The following is an 18,764-nucleotide window of genomic DNA, read 5'->3' as shown; positions in this document are numbered from 1 at the left end:
TGGCTGGCCATGCTGTGCCTGATGCCCCCCAGGACAGGGTTGTCCCTTCTGGCTGCCAGGGCACTGCTGACTCATGTTCAACTTGTCATGGGCCAGGACCATCAGGTCCCTTTCCAGGGGGGCCAGTCTGTTTGTACATCCAGGGCTTCTATGTCCCAGGTGCAGAGTCCAACACTACTCATTGTTAAATTTCATACAGTTGGTGAGTGCCCAGTCCTCTCATTTGGCAAGGTTTCTCTGCAGGGCCTCCCTGCCTTTGAGGGAGTCACAAGCTCTTTCCACTTTAGTGTCATCATCAAATTTATTTATTTGACCTTTGGGTCCTATGTCCAAGTCATTTATGAAGATGTTGAAGAGCACAGGGCCGAGGATGGAGCCCTGTGGAACCCCACTAGTGACAGGTCCCCAGTCTGATATCTCCCCATTCACTATAACCTTTTGTGTCTGACCCATGACCCAGTTGCTCACCCATCCCCTGATGTGTTTATACAGCTGTGGGCTGGACATCTTACATACTCTTATGAGACTGCATTCAAAGCTTTACTGAAAGCCAAAAAGATTACATCAATTGACTGTCCTTGATCAGCTAGGTGGGTTACCTTATAATAAAAGGAAATTAAGTTTGTCAAGCAGAACTTCGCTCTCATGAAGTTGTGCTGGCTGTGACTGATGACTGCATTGTCCTTGAAGTGTTTTTCAATAACTCCCAGAATAATCTTCTCCATAATTTTACCAGGCACTGAAGTGAGACTGACAGGCCTGTCATTTATAGGGTCAACCTAACAGACCTTCCTTCAAGATGAACATCTCTCAAATTGTCTGAATCTTTCTAGAATATTAGCTCAATATTTGTATTTAGAATAATTTAAAGTTCAGAATAGAAGTCCAAATTTGATACTTGCTTCAGAAAATGTTACTGTTCTTTGTTAATAGATGCGAAAAGACTTGCAGCACTGGGACAAAGCACTGCAGCTGGCTAAGCGCCTGGCCCTGGACCAAATCCCTTTCATATCAAAGGAATATGCAGTGCAGCTTGAATTCATGTAAGTTCTGTAAGGTCGTAGTATAAGAATAGTAAACCAATACTCAAGCTCAATAGAAGAATACAGAACTGAGACATTTCTGAGCTATTCTGAGATGACTGCATTGCTGCGAGAGAATTCAGTGAGGTCTTGCAGCTGTAGTATGAGGTAGAGGAGTTTTGCAAGGAATCTTTCATGCTAGAGACATGTTAGTAAATCATAGTTCCTTTTGACTAATTCTGGTATATATATAAATTCTTTGCCACTGGTAGGTCCACTATATACTATATGCATCATCTACTAAATAAATACTTTGGTGCAGGCATGTGCTTGGAAAATAGAGAAAGTTGAAATCATTTAACATTTCTACATTGGATGAAAGCCATGCCTTTTGCCTGTCTTTCTTTAAATATCTATAAGCCTTTACTTTCTTAAATCATTTAGGTAGAGGTATGTCAAATTTCAAGGCTGCCAATACCTGAAAGACAGAAGGTGTTAACCATTTGACATGATTTTAAAGTCTATTTAATAGTTAATTCTTCCCAGATGAAACCTGGTCTGTTTAATATCTAAGTCAAGAGGAAAAACTTACCTATTAATAGTTCGTAGACAACTCCCTTCCCTTGGCAGTACACCTGGCATTCAGAGAGAGAGGACACTTGCTGGTCACAGAAGGGAAGAAATGGATGCAGTTGAAGCAATGCAACAATCTGGAACTTGAATTCTGAATATACTCCAGGAAAAAAAATTCCCTTTGATTTTGTGTTGCAAAAATTCTAAATAATTCAAAGATTAGCTTCATTTGTCTTCCAGAAAAATCTGGAATAGAGCTGAGACCACTGAGGTGTATTTTGCAGATAGATTATTTCTAGAGATATTTCTAGGGATTTCTATTTTCCGCCTTTCAGAGGAGGTTTATTGGTCCCTGTCCAACAGAATTGAGGGATGGAGTTGCCTCTGACTAAGAGCTTGATTAAGTCCGTAGGAAGTGCCATGAGAGTCTGTGTAACTGTCCACCTCTTACATACCTCACAACCTTCTATGCAATCGTTATGTCTACATCAAGACAGATACATGTATAATGCATGCATAAAGTGGTAGGAAGGCAAACATCTCTTCCTATTAAAAATATTTGTCTGTATAACTTCCAGTTTTCTTTTAGGGGTGATTATGTTAATGCTCTGGCACATTATGAGAAGGGAATCACTGGAAACAACAAGGTAATTCCTTTTCAGTAATGATAGCCTTGTACTGTTACAATATACATTAAGTTGTCATGTTTCAGACTCATTTGAATTCCACATTTTAAATTCAGCTCTAAATTAAACGTTATTAAGTCTGTAATATTTTGTTCATTTGTTTCAGTGCTTGATTACTGTCACTTTTGTGACCTGGTGTTTCTAATGTGTAATATAGTTACTGCTTTCCATTTGATTGCCAGTACCAGGAACACGATGAAGTTTGCCTTGCTGGAGTGGCTCAGATGTCCATTCGAATGGGGGATGTCCGGCGAGGGGTGAACCAGGCCATCAAACATCCCAGCAGGGTACTAAAAAGAGACTGTGGAGCTATTCTGGAGAATATGAAGGTACTCAAGAGAGTTAATATAAGGCTGAATATGTGATTTCATGAGGTTAGTAATTTAATTATGGTCTTAATTTAGAAATGATGTTTTAATGGTTTCCAATATTGTAGCAATTTTCAGAAGCTGCTCAGCTGTATGAAAAGGGACAATATTATGACAAGGCAGCATCAGTATACATCCGGTGTAAAAACTGGTAAGTACGGGTTTCAGGACAATGTCATATTTCAGAGGATTTTCTGGGGTACTCTTTGGATAATAATGGTTCTCTGAATAGAAAAAATGCCTCATTAACTATGTTTCATTGATTTTATTGTTCGAACTTCAGGCTTAAAGATTCTTTCAGAAATTTATGTTGTTTTAATATAGTCTTACTGTAAATGGGAAATATTTTTTTTCCTTTTTTTGTGTCTTATGTTTAAAGTTTCCTGCAGTTTCAAGTCCTTTGTGGGTGTGTGCACATGCACACATCCACACTGAATTTAATGCACACTGAATATAGGAATTATATTTGTGTAGTTACTGTTTAATTAATTAGATTTCTTAGTTTTATAACATGCATAGCTGAGATTGAGTATTTGGACAGTTGGAAATTATTCAAGAGTAGCCAGTATCATAATTTTCTTTTTTTAAGTTAATTTGATTATTGTGAAGTCTCCATTGGAAAAGTCCAATTTCCTGAGATATTTAAGGACTCACTTCTGGTCTAATTGCATTTTATGGACTCCTCACATTAGGAACCAATCAGACAGTTCAGTAAGACCTCTTTCATTGAGTGCTCTAAAGATTAGGTTGGAATATTTTGTGCATTTATTTGAAAAATAATTTTTTTATTCTACCAAAGAATTATCAGTGGTATCAAAATGAGCCAGGAGAGTGCTTGGTGAAGGGGAGTGGCTTGCATCTAATGATCATCTTGATTTGGGAAGTGGGAGGTACAAGCTTTGTTTACTCTTGCAGAGGGAGGTTCAGTTTGAAGAGTGCCCATCTTTTAGTCAGAGAGGTGAGATTTAAGTCAGCCTCTGCTGAGTCTCTCATGTCCTTTGTCCTGAAAGGCCAACTGCTTAGTTTGCTGGTTTTTATAGATCTTTCAGGTCACCATTTTAATGCTGTGCTTCTTCTGTTGGTTAATCCAATAACACCTGATGTAAAAATTGTTGATCTGGCACTTCTTATGCTTATACACCTGAGACTTAAAAAAAGAGAACAGACTGTCTTCAAACCTGTGTGCTCATAAACTGATCTGTAATTTCATGCTCTTACAAAGTGCAACTTTTGAAAATATTAAAATTACTTCAAAGCTTATCAATTATGTTCAGTTTCTTCTATCAGACTCCTTTTCAGTGTTGATATAAATATGCCAGTTTTACCAGAGAAAACTTGGAAGCAGCTGTATTTATTAAATAACTATTATCTTTCTAGGGCAAAGGTTGGTGAACTTCTTCCTCAGGTTTCATCTCCAAAGATTCACCTTCAGTATGCAAAGGCCAAGGAAGCAGATGGCAGGTACTTTTGAATGCTCTTCTTTAATATAAAACCTGCTATTGCTGTTGTTATTATTATACATGAGTGTTTTTGTAAAATAAATTAAAATGCATACTGAAACTTGCATAAAATAGTCTTGTAAAAATGGATTCCAAAATATGTAAACTAAAGTTTACGCTTTGTGTATTGAAGATATGAAACATAATCTAAGGACATTCATCTGGTGTCAAAGATGTGTTTCTAATTAATTGTTTTCCAGTCTAAATGTTAATATCTTTCTAACAAAAATCATCAGAGGTTTTGAAGTACTGAACATCATTCCATTTAGCAGAGTATTCAATTTCAGTTTGTTTCTAGCAGCTCCTTAGCTGTGATTTTAGAGGTCATTCAAAGGGAGAATTATCATGAAAGAAATTTTTTCATTATAGACTCAGATTATTGGTACATCTTAATGGCTGCACTTGCATAATAATAATGCAAAGTTATTAGCTGAAGTGAAAGCCTGAGGTAGGTTATATTTAATCACAGAATGTAGTTCCTTCAATCCTTAGTGTAAGTAAACTGCTTCAGAATAATGATACTTGAAAATATGAAATAGCACCAGACTTCAATGTTTGCAATGATGGGGCTAGAAAATACTCTTTCTGTCAATTGCATAGTGAAAGAATGAGAAATTTCTTGATCTTGTCTACAGAACAGAAAAGAGGTCTTATTTTTAAATTGTACACCTAGCTATCACGTTTGGTTTTTATTGTTCTCTTGCTCTCTAGGGATTTCATATGGAGGAGATGAACTGTTTTTAATGTATAGCAAAAGAAATGCTGGCAGAGTAGGTCAAAAATAGTATTGTGGTACTCTGCTTTTCACTCTCCTAGGAGAAAATGAAATAGAAACCAAAAACAACATAGTAAATGCAGAGCAACGTGATTACAACTGAAAGGAAGTTGCCACAAAATAATCTCATGGATATAAAATACTTTATGTTTCCTTCACACCGTAATATAAAGAGTTATTTACAAAGTTAAAACAACTGATGTGGAGCCATTATTTTGCAGGTACACGGAAGCTGTGATAGCTTATGAACATGCAAAGCAATGGGATAATGTAATTCGACTATATTTGGATCACCTAAATAATCCTGAAAAGGCTGTTAATATTGTGAGAGAAACACAATCTCTTGAAGGAGCAAAGATGGTGGCCAGGTAACAATCATCTTATGCACATTAAAAAGAAATATATATCTATTGGGAATTTATGAGGCTTGCTAGCATATTAGACTCTGGTTATATGTACTTGGCTAGAGACTGTGTAGGTCAGTTAATTGATTTGAGTTCTCTAAGATTTGGACAACTAAATACGTACTGATTTTTTTTTGTTGTTCTTGTTGATTTTCTGAGTAAAATTATATTAACGTGAAGTAATAAGTTAAGACAATAATAAAAAATTGCCATTCTGTATTATTTATACTAAGTTAATTTTAGGAACGTAGTTAAAACAATCAAGACACAAAATGGATTAGAAGTGTGTCATACTTGTATGTATGTTATGTACTATATTCCTAAAACATTTGGTGTGTTCATTAAGCTAATTAGTACTAAGGTGTTAATTTGTCATTCGGAATTAGATTCTTTCTGCGGCTTGGTGACTATGGTTCTGCCATCCAGTTCCTGGTTATGTCCAAGTGTAATAATGAAGCTTTCACATTAGCTCAACAGCACAACAAGATGGAGATTTATGCTGATATCATCAGTGAGTATTCTAGGCTCATAGTTTACTTGCATTGTGTTTTGCTGTTCTTTTAATTTTAATCAATTTGAAATCATAAGACAATGGGTGTTTAGTTTTGTTTCCCATTTCCAGTCATCGTGCCCAGTTTTGGTAAGGTGTGTACTTCAGGCCTATAAGCCAGACTTTGCTTTCAGCTTTGCCATCTCCTTGTTTCAAATCTTGCCTGTCCTACAGGGTTTTTTGTTTATCCATAGAGATAAGACATTTAGACTATTTTTTTGTGCCCATTGACAAATCCCTTTCTTTGGCCTTGATACAAAATGGAGCATTTCAGTGGTACAGTTCTTGATTTTTGTTTCCTTTTCCTTTTCTCTTGGTTCCAGCTCATTTCTTACATGTCGCTTTTTTCCCTTTTCTACTCTTTAAGACCCTTTGTGGCTTCCTCGTGTCTCAGTGAGAAGTGGAAAGGAGACCTTACTGAGAAGCTGACTTTTATCTTAGGCCATCAAGCCAGTCAGAGTCCACCTTGTCAATTTGCACCAAATTTTATAGCTTGTGTGAGGCACCTTTGAAGAGTTTCCTACCAGCTCTACATATGTTACCTCCCAAATTCTCATATTTTCAATTAATCTCTTTGTTTAGACATTGATTTCTTATTGTGAAGAAACAAAAGCTTGGCAAGAGTTAGCCTGGAGATGTATGGTTACAGATGATTGTCAAGGTGGTCACAATTGTTCTACAGTTCCTTATGCCTTTTTACTTCTATCCAAAATAGGATGTCTCAAGCTGTAATCTAAGTGTGTAAAAAAGGAGTTGAAAACTATCTTTGGAGTAGGGTCTGTCCTTGTTTTACATGTGTACAGCAGAATGGAGTCTTGGTTAGAAGACTTAAGTAGTAGTCCCTGCCACCACATGGTTGCATTGTCCCTGATAGCCTTGCTTTGTACAAGTGTGCTTCCATATTCTGAAACTGTGAAAGTGATTCAGGTGATAATCTCATCATCACTTGCCCTGCTTTATTTTTGCCAGGACATGATGGAAAAATTCATTATCAGATCATAGCAGTACCATTTCATTATGCTTTTTTAGAAGAGAATGTAGTGACAGGATGAGGGGGGATGGTTTTAAACTCAAGGAGAGTAGATTTTAGGAAAACTTAGGAAAACTTTATTTACTGTGAGAATGGTGAGGCACTGGAAAAGGTTGCCCAGAGAAGTTTTGGATGTCCCATCCCTGGAAGGGTTCCAAGGCCAGGTTGGATGGAACTCAGAGCAAGATGGTCTAGCAAAAGGTGTCCCTGCCCATGGCAGGGAGCTTGGAACTAGATGATATTTAAGATCCCATCAAACCCAAATTATTATATTATTCTGTGATTCTGTGAAAAACAGAAATCTCATTATGGTGTAAGACCTGTGGAGACAATTATTAGTCTGACATTTAGTCTGAGTAAATAGTAAAAAAATGTGTAAGACATAATTTGAGTCTGTTTGGCTTTGGTTTTCTTTGAATGTCAGTAGAAAAACAAAGTAGAATAGGAATATGTTCATTCAGTAGGGTCTTTATCTTATTTAATAAGAATACCCTGCTATCACTCAGATCTGTCTGTTGCAGGTTCTGAAAGTTCTACCAATGAAGATTATCAGAGCATTGCACTCTATTTTGAAGCAGAAAAGAAACATTTTCAGGCGGGGAAATTTTTCTTGCTGTGTGGTCAATATGGACGGGTCAGTACCTAAAGGATAAGCCAGTGAAAGTTAAATGTTTATAGAAACTGTTCAAGATACAGTCTTCAGGACAGTTCATATTAGATTTTAAGTGCCTTAACTGAAGACATACTGATACTTTTTTAAAAGGGTAAAAACGTAAGCAAACTATTTATGTTTACAGTTATCTAGGCTGTGTTCCATGAATGATACATTGCCATGCACATAGGTTTTTCATAGCAGTAGAAGCTTGGGGTGAATCAGTGATTGACTATTGTCAATGAATCACTGAATGTCATGATCTGCAGCAGCAATTTATTACATTTCATTGGCTTGACCAGTGGAGACTTGGTTGCAGACTAATTCATTTAATTGCTGTAGCATACCTAACTGAAAGTTTTTTTTAAAAAGAGAAAATATGTTAATTGAAGTATGTTGATAGACACACTTTTGATCAGTTACAGGTCTGTGAACTGATGCTTGTTAAATGTTTAATTTTTGCATACTGAACACATACAAAAAATATGACTGGTTTTTGCAAATTATGGTCATTGTAGATGACAGCTCCTTCAGCTGTGGCATGGGAGGCTCCATGACATTAGAAACATTATCACATTAATCACATTGTGACATTAATCACATTGCTGTGAACATCTTTCACAGTTAGTGGAGGTGAGCACCAGAATCTGGCAAAGTCTCAGTTGTTTCAAGAGCAGTTGCTATGTCTGTAGTTGGGATAAGCATTCAGTGTGCCACTTGTCTTATCAAAATGAACCTGAGAGAGAGAACCTGATAAAAATTAGTAAAAATGAATTTCATGTATCTCAATTTTAACTTTTCTTCTGTATCATTTTAGGCATTAAGGCACTTCTTGCAAAGTCCAAGCACAGAAGATAATTTGGCTATGGAAATGGCAATTGAAACAGTAAGCAACTTTGTTATAACAAAATATTCTCCATCTTTTTGAGAACTTTACCTTCAGTACTATGACATTTCCCCAGCATCACTGAGTGTGTTTGGTTAGATTGCAAATAGAAGGAAAACTGTATCAATAAAGAAGATATCTAAACATGTCTAAAATTCTCAACACATTAGAAAATAAATACAAACTGCTGCATGTCAAAGCTGATGAACCAAAGAATCATCTGGTTTGAACAAACAGAACTAAAAAAATCATGTTCTATATCTATCTGGTTTCTCTATCTATCTGGTGCTTTATTGAAAGGCTCCTTATAAGTGAGTTATTTTTCTCTTCTTCTTTCATATCATAATTTCTTGTGTCTTTTTTTAATAGGTGGGACGGGCAAAAGATGAAACCCTAACAAATCAGCTGATTGACTATCTTATGGGAGAGGGGGATGGCATGCCCCAGGTATTGTATTTTTATCACTGCTGTTGTGTCACATTTCTGTGCTATAAGATATTTTGAGCTTACTTTGTCCTAAAATTCTTGGTAGGCACAGACTGTGCTTTTGCTTTTGTTAGGGAGCAAGACTTGTATGATCATTCCATGAGTCATTCACCCAGTAAGTCCAGATTCAGAAATAAAAGAAAGGAAGCAACTATCTTAGATAGAATATTTTTTCTTCAGTCAGCTTTATGAAAGCAGGTAGTTGGACAGAGGAGGCCCAAATTAATGCTCATAATGAGAGTGAGACAAAACTCAGCTGTTTGTTGTTGCCAGTTTGCCAGCTGGCTGTTGCCTTTCCCAACTGGACAGTCAACATGTGTACGTCTTGAGATGAGCTACAGCAGTGATCTCTTCCTGCAGGAGCAGAGTTGGTCTGACTTTTGCAGTGGAAGAAAGTAAGGTACAAAGTAGGAGATACAGGTCAAAACCCCAAGGTTGACCAGGCTACAATAGTTCTTGTGTTCAACATCAGTGTAAGGCATAAAATGTTGCAGACAGATTTTAAAAATCCTTTTTGATTTCTGAATGGCCTTGATGATAATAGAGCTTGTTGTACATTCAGTCATACTTGGGCTTGAGGTCATGGAATTAAGTAGCTGAACCACTTGAATTTTTACTGCCTGTTACAGCAGACCTGGAATGTGAGCTAACTGGGGAGAGCCAGACCTCAGGTGAGGGTGTTGCAGTCTACTGTCAATTCCTTAGTCAAGGAATTTAGGGTCTCATACAAAGTCATGGTAAATACAGTCAGGTGCAATATGATATATATGGAAGTATAAATTATGCCTTGCTGAGGGCAATAAGGTTTGGTAATTATGGAGATGACAGGGGCTCAGTGCAGTAAGTTAATTTCACCCCTAATATTACAGCTGTGGTTTACAATTCTGTTAGGAAGGTGGAAACTGTCTCTTTCCTCTCTGTATGAATTAAGGGGTTGAGATTTTAGACTTTGAGACATTGGGCATTTGATGGCCAAGCTTTTGTAAGAGGTAAAAAAAGGAGAGCCAAACCAAACCTTTATCTCTTTATTATTTACCTCTTACTTTACCTCTAATATGAAATGTGAACTTCAATAAAATTATGAGAGAAGCAAAACATAGCAAAACAAACAGAATTCAACTGCAAGAGCCCAAAGGGAATTAAGCTGTTGGAGGCACTGGATGAAAAACCTATGCAGTATCAGTGTAAGCAACACTAATTCCATATTTATGCTGGAAGCTGGGTGGAGAGAAACTGTAGCATCCAGTCTCTTTTCTCAGAACAGCGGTCTAGCTGCCTCATTCAAAGAAGTCCATGGGACAGGGTAAGGGAAGTGAGCTACAGTATGATCTCCGTAGTGAAGAGGTTCTAAAGATTTTAGAAAAGATTTGGGAATTTTTTGAATGCCATTATTGCTGTATTTAACATTGTTTTGAACTTCAGTGCAGAGCTTTGTTTTCCTTATTTAAAAGCTCTCTCTTGTTCTTCTGAATGCTTTAATCCAATCTACCATAGTCTCTCTCAGTGAGTAACAAAATTTTACTTATCCAATCATATATATTTGCTTTAAAAACAATCATTATCTTCATTATGCTATGGAGACTGTTCTTGAATTTATCAAGCAAGATATTATTGTTTTCTATTTAGAAAATAGAAGCTTCTATGTCGTGGCATTTTTGTAAAGCTGAAAGTAAGAGTGAATTTATTGGTAGCCATGCAGCAGAAACTTGCTCATCATTTCAAGCATTGATCTTCAAACCAGATCATTACTGACTGGCTGATTGGTTTAAATCTTCCACTGCCAACAATTTTCTGGCATTTTAATGAAGTGTCATATTATCAAAATTACTATGCTCACCAAAATTTTGCTACACTATTGTCTGAGTAATTATAAACTATTTCTTAGATGTCTGATTATGTCAACTATTGTGTTTGCTAATTTCAACATATATTCTTAATTTGTCATGTGCCCTCTTTCGGGGAACATTAACTAGCAAGGTTCTGCTGTTTTCCATGTGCATATTTTCTGAGTACATACATTTTAAAAAGAAAAATTAAACTAAAATTATGAATATCTAATACTAAATCAGATTGCAGTACCAAATTTTCCAAAGACCTTAGGAAATGTATTGTATTAGAAAATCCTTTCCTGCATTTTCTGCTCCTTAACGTACTGATTTTAAAGGTAGGAGTATCAAAGTGAAATATGGGAATATTGAATATTTTTTCTTGAATTACTTTCAATTTTTTCTGGTTTTCCTTTTTTTTTTTTTTTTTTTTTGGGGGGGGGGGGGTTAAGTTTTTAAATATATTATTTAAATATATTATTTAAGTCAAATATAATTAGGAACATGGCAAACACCATATAAGACCACTGGTCCATGCTGGGACAGGGTCATTTCCTGCTGCAGCTGGGAGAAAGGAGAGAAGCAGCCTGGGTGGGGTAGTGCTGTTTTCTGCTAATCATCAATGGAATGGCCATCTGTGGCCATTAGGTGATATCAGAAATTGGGAAGAATTATAACCCACTAATTTTACTAATTTTTGGTTTACCCCACTAAGGGAATAGCAATTTTTCTTTTTAAGGCAGTTTACAGTGGATAATTAATATCTGTTAATGTAAGTAGTTGCAGTTACTTTATTAATCAAGCTAACTATTTCATTATTCTTAAGTTACAGTTCTTAATGATGTCCAACCTTCTGATCATGCGTTGCTTAAAATTCTGCTCCATCATTAATTTAACAGTAATTCCTTTTGGTCACTTAAAGTTTTTTCTTGTATTCAAGTTAGAAAGAAGTCTAATTTTGTCTTCTCTTTTCTTTCCATGTGCGCTTTTTTCTCTCTTGCTTTTATTTCTGTGATTTTTTTTCTTTGTAATTTTTTCTTTGCTTCTTAAGTGCAGTCTAATCTTTGCAGTCATCTTCTCTACAAGGAAATATCTTGATGTCTTTAATATATCCGTTCCCTTGAATTTCTGCTTTTTTTTGCCGTGCCTGAGCCTTACATACAAAACCACACAGTATTCCAGAGAATAATACAACATTGATTAATACAATTATTGTTGTAGTAATTTTCATACCATTTTAACATAGAATACACACTTTAAGTGTTTGGATTTACTACTAATATTGCAGAATCGGCTGGTTTGTATTTTTTTGCTAAGCTCTCCATAAAGTTCCAAGTATCGTCTTTTTTTTTTTTTTCATTTTTACATTTAAGTTGGAACCATACCATTCTATACAATATTTAGCTTAATTCAATTCCAATTTACTAGTTATAAGATTATCATGTACAGGCTTTACTTTTTATTGACCCCATTTTAGAAATCACTGCTAATGATATAAAATAGTGACACTCATCCAATTTTTTTGCTCTTAATATTTCCTTTTCAACATAAGCAAGGTCATTTTATTTTGCTTTTTCTTTTTTATACTTCTTTAATAGCAATAAATAGAATATTTTTAATATTTACTTTTTTCTATTCCTATATTTTATTTTGTATTTTTAGGAATTAACTCTTGAGGATTTCCTCAATCCCAATTTTCTCAAAACCAAGCAAACTCTGATTTCTTATCAAAAACCAATTGTTCTTTCTCTCATTGGTATTCTTTTCTACTAGTCTTCTAGACATTTGAGTACACTTACAAAAATAGAACTCATGTTTGTTTTCTACAATACAGCCATCCTGTTTTTTGGTTTTGTTTTTAAATTATTTCACTAATTTGCCTGCTGTTAGATTGCCAGGTTTTGGGTGAACTGTTTGCTACATTTGCCATTCTTGAATTATATAATTATCCTGGTGTAGCAAATTGTAAATTTTATGCTGGTTGTCCCTTTATTTTCAATTTTCAATTTTTTAGCTCTCTTGGATGCCCACCATCTGGTCCCAGAACAATACATTCATTAGGGGCCAGATTTTGGCATCTGCATCCACACTAAGCAATGTCTACATCCAGATCCGTAACACAATTTAAGCATTTCTGGCAAGACTTCTATTTCTAAAAGGAGTCCCTGGGTTCTTTTCCGACCCTGTCAATGCCCACGCAGCTGGAGCTGTTTGGTTTCCCCTGTACAACTCTCCATGTGCATGGTGGTCTGTGGCTTTCTGCACCCTCCTGCCAGGGCTTGGCCAGCACCTGCCCGCGCTCCGTTCCCTCGGGCCCTTGCCGTGGCTGTTCTGTGCCTGGGCAACAGCCAAACCCTGCAGGGGCTCACACAGAGAGCTCTTCATGGAGCAGGCTTGTCTGCTTTCTTTGGAGAGTGTGGTGCTGGGATGAGCAAGTCAAGAAAGGGAATACAGCAGTATGAATTTGGTCAGTACTCATTGCTTTTGTATGATTTCATTCAGGATGCCAAGTACCTGTTCCGCTTGTACATGGCCCTAAAGCAGCACCGAGAGGCTGCCAGAACTGCCATAATAATTGCCAGGGAGGAACAGTGTTCAGGTAAGTCTCTTTTCTCTGATGTGATGGCAACTCTCATGCTGCCTCCTCAGGTACCTTACTTAGGGTGCTGTTATTTGTGTAGGATTTTACTTAGAGAAAAATGGTGCTTTTAATCATATTTGAGTTCAGTTTTGAATTTGAAAGTAGACTTGGGGAAAACCTGTGGACTCACACCTTTATATTAAATATTGGGGGAAAAAGAAACTTTTGGAAAATATCTGTGTTCTTTATACATTCAAGTAAACATAGTGATTGAGACAGCCTGTGACTTTACCTTTCTGTCTACTACAGTTCATAGAATTTCCATTTCTACATATGGTTTCTGGCTTGGTACTGATCTTTTATCAGTGGAAAATGGGCAGAGGAGTTGATTTCTGTGAAGGACCAGACATATGCTTACTTTAAGCTTGGTTTTCCTTTGTAATGGGTTGCTAATGTTAGAAAAAAAATAAGAAGAGAGAGGGCTAGAAGCAAAATAGCTGCCACCTCCATTATTCACGCTCCTCTGTAGCCATGGCAACAACCCTACCATAACACTGCTTGCTTTTCATTTCAATTATGTAAAAATAAAATCTATAGAGGAAAAATAGCAGTCTCGGGAATAACCCAGGCAAATTATCATTTATGGGCTGCTCCTTGGCTGCTCCTCAGCACTGGGCTAAGGAGGGGAAAAACCTCTGAAACCCTTGGCAAGCAAATCTCCCAGTCCATCATGGAAGTGAATAATGTATTTGTGCTAATTATATAAGCAGGAAATGCAAAGGTTCAAGGGTTTAAATATTTATTAGCATCTCTGAATCTGAAAACTTGTATCTAAAATGCTGTATCCCATGGTGTATTTCATATTCCCTAGTAGTATAAATGTGTTGTGCAACAGTGTAATAAGAAGCACCGTGTTCGTTTCATTTAAAGCGCCAATCTTGCGGTAACTATTTCTTCTGGAGAGGCAATTTTACATCAGCATCCTCTTCCTTCAGCAGATTTCAGTGAGCTTGATTGTGAAATTTGCACCAATATAGTTTGTTCTTTCCTTATCCATCTAATAATAATATTTAAGTCATACTGCTTGGTATTTTTCTTTGGGAATGCCATTTTAAGTGCAGTTTTGCTTGAAGTTATTTTTATCTAATCATGCGATTTTAAGACTGTATTATATTGAGAGTCAGTAATAGAATATAAAAGAATAATGTTGTTTTCCAGCAACTAATTCTGAAGTGATATTTAGCTGTCTCACACAAATTTCACAGTTTGATTCAGTTGTAGTGTATAACAAAACATTACAAATTGGTCTGTAGAGTGAAAACATCTGCTGATAGAGAAATACAGGGAGGCGAAGGAGAATGTTTGCTGAAATAACTAGAATTTCCTTTAAATGCCTCCAGCTGTGAAGAGTATGACTTTCTCAGCCTCTATGAACGCAAAAAATCCCAAAACAATCAGCAAAATAACCCCAAAACAATACAAGAAAAAAACATCTTAAGAATAGACTAATTGCAAAACACTACTTGATTTCAGCTACAGTGATAATTTAATGAAATCCTGTGGTTTCAGGACAATCCTCGATCATAACCTTGAAACAGTATAACTTAGTGAAATAACATTCAAATTTTAACTATCCCTTGACAGGTTTTGGGTTTGGTTGCAGAGGCAAGGAGTTGCCAAAGCAAATGATCAAGTTAAAGTATACTAAATTAATATTTTAAAAGTGGCTTTTGAATATCTGACATTGAAGAACAATAACAACAAAAAAAAACTTTAAATGCTCTAAAAACATCTCCCACTTTTAAAGTTCATTATATAAATTGTCATCATGTATATTTTGCTACTGTTTAGATTACTTCTCCTAGTGTAATTTTTTTTTTTAAAACTTCCTGGCTGATATTGTTTAGGATACTGTGACAAGCAACTGCTTGTGGCTTTCCAAATAAATTGTCATGCAATGGTTTTATTCAAAGGATCAGCATAACTTCTGCTTCCCTATATTTCATTAGTAAAGATATTGTTATGAAAAATTAAATTTACTGTTAATTGTTGGGGTTTTTTTCTTAAGGAAACTATCGAAATGCACGTGATGTGCTTTTCAGTATGTATTCAGAGTTAAAGACCCAGAAGATTAAAATTTCTTCTGAGATGGCTACAAACCTTATGATTCTACACAGCTATATTTTAGTGAAGGTAAGGAAGTGAGAAATTGAATTTATGTGTAAGTTGCACAGTGTCTGTTTTATTGAATTGTATGTATGGATGTTGTGTGTACATAAATTATATTGTCATATAGATTGTATCACAGAATCCAAGTGCATGCTAACAGCAAGCTTCAGGAGGACAATCCATAGTTGTTTCTGCCTCTTTGAGTAGCGTATTCTTTTTTTAAATACTGAATTATTGAAAATTACATATGGCTTCCTGTTTTTCTTTTGCATTCATGCTTACAAATACTATGCTACAACTATTTATTATTGTTGTTGTTGTTGTTGTTGTTGTATTTGAGGTTATTATCCATAAGTAGATCACTGCTTTTCTGCAAATGAAGTTAAGCAGGGGCTCAAATGATTTCTCTTTGTTAACCCATGGATGCCCATCAGGATATCTATTCCTACAGCCAACTTCAGCCTCCCTCTCTACCAGCAGTGAGGCAAGACCTGCAAGTGCTGGGCCGAAGGCCAGAAGGACTGGGGAAGGGCCATGCTGAGGTCTCTGGTCCCTTCTGTAGTTAGCTCTGCTCAGTTTCACGAAGGAGCTGTTGGCATGCAGCTCCCAGCAGGATGGATGCATGCCAAGAGCAGGCTGCAGGAATTCCTCCCCCATGGCTGCAGTAAATGTGGTTTGTGTGCTGCATTCCAGATTCACGTGAAACGTGGTGATCACATGAAGGGAGCGCGGATGCTCATACGAGTGGCCAACAACATCAGCAAGTTCCCATCACGTAAGTGCTGACAGCAGAGGAGCTGTGCTCTACAGGGGGCAGCTCATTAATCAGCACTGCCCTGCAAGGTTCATCCTCCCCTGTGATCCTGTGGGCAACAACACAGTGTAACTGCACAGTGTGCTCTGCATGCTCCTCCAGGCAGCTCCTCTATACACAGCCTCCAGGATGGGATCCTCACCAGCACTTTAATCTGTCCTCACTTTACTGCAGTACTGAGCAGCCTCAACCACACACAGTCTCAGGACTGTGTGTAATGAACTGACTGGTTCTGGGACTTCATCACCAAATCTTGATGGATCTTTTTAAATTATTTTTGGGTACATGGAAAATGTAGACTAAAAAGTAGGCTTTAAAGAGTGCAGACAAGATTTCGGAGAAATGGTTAAAATCAGAACATTCCTGTTGCCATGCTGAGCTTCAGGAGTGTGAGGCAGTAATAGTTGAAACTATGGTTTTTCTGTATATGGTTCCAGGAATGCCCCATATTGTGCAACTCTGTACCATGACAAAGAAGAAAAATAGTCTTTTTTTCATCAGTACTTTTTTAGCTGTATTAGCTTAAAGGTTTTAAACATTAATGTTGGTAAATAAATATTTGACATCATTGTTTCATTGGATTACAGATATTGTGCCAATCCTGACTTCAGCTGTGATTGAGTGTCACCGAGCAGGATTGAAAAACTCAGCCTTCAGTTTTGCTGCTATGTTGATGAGACCTGAGTATCGGAGTAAAATAGATCCAAAATACAAAAAGAAAATTGAAACAATGGTCAGGTGAGTGATGTTAATCAAATGCAGACAATTTCAAGGCCTTACTGTTTTTTACTTTTTATGTTTTTGCTCATAAAGCCTGTAGACTGTTTTCACATTATTTCACTGTCTTATATTTGAAAGGCTAAGAATCATTTTCCACCCTTTTTTGAGGTTTAAAGACTTCCTTTGAATGTGATAAGCCTTAAATGCAATGTGCATTTAAAATGTTTCCTAACCAGCAATAGTGTTTTCCATCTTCTCCCTACAGACACAAGTGCAGCCACAGAGGTTTAGTTAGTTTCTAGTTGAGAATCCAGAGCCAAACTGTTGGCTACTACAGCAGCAAGCATTGTGCTCTTCTGTGATTTAGATGACTAAATGGCTAAGATGAAAAAGAATGGGAGGGCAAATAAAATATATGAATTCCTGATATTTTCTTCCTTATCTGAAGTTTTGTTTTGATCCTAGTCAATATTTTCTGCCAGAGGAGGAAGCATAGGTAATTGTAGAACAGCAGGGCAAGCATATGTACCACTTTTGTCATTTATTCTACTTGTCTCTAACCGAGGCTCAGTGACTTCCTGAGCTCGTATTGATGCTTTAGGTATTTATTTGTGAAGTCTGTAAGCTCTCCATGAGCTTATCCAATCACTCTGCTTAAACTAAATATTTAATTTAAATGTACATATTTAATGACAGTTGATTCCTACAACAAGTTCCATTGTGTCGGGACTGGTCTCTAGCTAGTTAAGGCCTCGTAGGTTTTCCTCTTGGGAAAACTTTTTCTGTGTCATTTATGATTTTAAACATGTTTTATTTATTTCCCCTCTATCTGTTTTACCTTTTCAGGACCTAAAGAGTCTCAGCTTACATAGCTTTTTATGGATACTGGTTTTTATGGTGTTTCTCTGAAATTCTTCTTACATTCTTCTGCCTTTCTGGAGGCAGTTAGAAGCTGTATGATCCTACCATGAAACCAGTTTTTTGTTACTCCTGTTCTCTGTAGTCCTACCACAGAAAATCTCTGAAACAAAGAAACCATAACTTTACAGTCAATACATATAGACTCTGAGTTTTGAAATCTTGTAAAGTATTAGAATTAGTTACACCTCCTAAAAGATGGTGGTGTTTCTAATTAAATGGAAAGTTATCTATTATTTCTGAGTTGACATAACTGTGATGAAGCTTGGGTGATAGTTAAAAGGAAGGAGCTGATAGAATGTAAAATAGCAGCTGGAAGTTATGCAAGTAACTCAAAGTAAAAACACTTGCCATTGTAAAACAGCTTTGTTAAGTTCAAACAGCTTGAGGGTTTTATTCACAGCTGTATCTGTGTTTTAGACGTCGGGACACAACTGAGACAGAAGAGCCAACCACAGCCTGTCCCTACTGTGCTTTCCAGCTCCCAGAGTGTGAACTTCTGTGTCCCAGCTGTAAAAACAACCTTCCATACTGCATTGCAACTGTGAGTGCCTGCTGTGCTTTCTGCACTGTGACAGTAAAGGCAAAGCTGCTTTCCCTTCTAAAAATAAGTTCATTTGAACTTCTTCAGTTTGCTAGTGGATCCAAGCTAGATATTTTTATGCATTTATGGGTTTTTCTAATCTGTTGCCAAATTTCTTTTTGTCTTTGACTATCATAAGAATATCCTCACTTGCCACCTCCAAGTAGCAGGCACCTGATGGCGCCAGTAAATTCAGGAAGTATTCTGGGAGACTTCAGCTTC

General features: G+C 36.6%; 1 protein-coding gene across 1 annotated transcript in view; it reads left to right on the top strand.

Annotated features, from left to right (window-relative positions):
* WDR19 (WD repeat domain 19) overlaps positions 1–18,764 on the top strand; it is a 39,759-nt gene that overhangs the window by 17,591 nt on the left and 3,404 nt on the right. The window contains exons 20-34 of the mRNA XM_066548498.1: positions 934–1,043; positions 2,185–2,242; positions 2,464–2,610; positions 2,718–2,800; positions 4,027–4,110; positions 5,145–5,291; positions 5,714–5,838; positions 7,429–7,541; positions 8,377–8,445; positions 8,815–8,892; positions 13,260–13,356; positions 15,407–15,531; positions 16,201–16,282; positions 16,909–17,059; positions 18,380–18,503. Coding sequence (XP_066404595.1) covers positions 934–1,043; positions 2,185–2,242; positions 2,464–2,610; positions 2,718–2,800; positions 4,027–4,110; positions 5,145–5,291; positions 5,714–5,838; positions 7,429–7,541; positions 8,377–8,445; positions 8,815–8,892; positions 13,260–13,356; positions 15,407–15,531; positions 16,201–16,282; positions 16,909–17,059; positions 18,380–18,503 — 1,593 coding nt within the window. The remainder of the gene's footprint in view (positions 1–933; positions 1,044–2,184; positions 2,243–2,463; positions 2,611–2,717; positions 2,801–4,026; positions 4,111–5,144; positions 5,292–5,713; positions 5,839–7,428; positions 7,542–8,376; positions 8,446–8,814; positions 8,893–13,259; positions 13,357–15,406; positions 15,532–16,200; positions 16,283–16,908; positions 17,060–18,379; positions 18,504–18,764) is intronic.

Source organism: Molothrus aeneus, chromosome 4, assembly GCF_037042795.1.
Source record: "Molothrus aeneus isolate 106 chromosome 4, BPBGC_Maene_1.0, whole genome shotgun sequence".
Classification (NCBI taxonomy): Eukaryota; Metazoa; Chordata; class Aves; order Passeriformes; family Icteridae; genus Molothrus; species Molothrus aeneus.
Note: the sequence above shows the minus strand (reverse complement) of the source record. Positions and strands in the feature narration are given on the sequence as shown.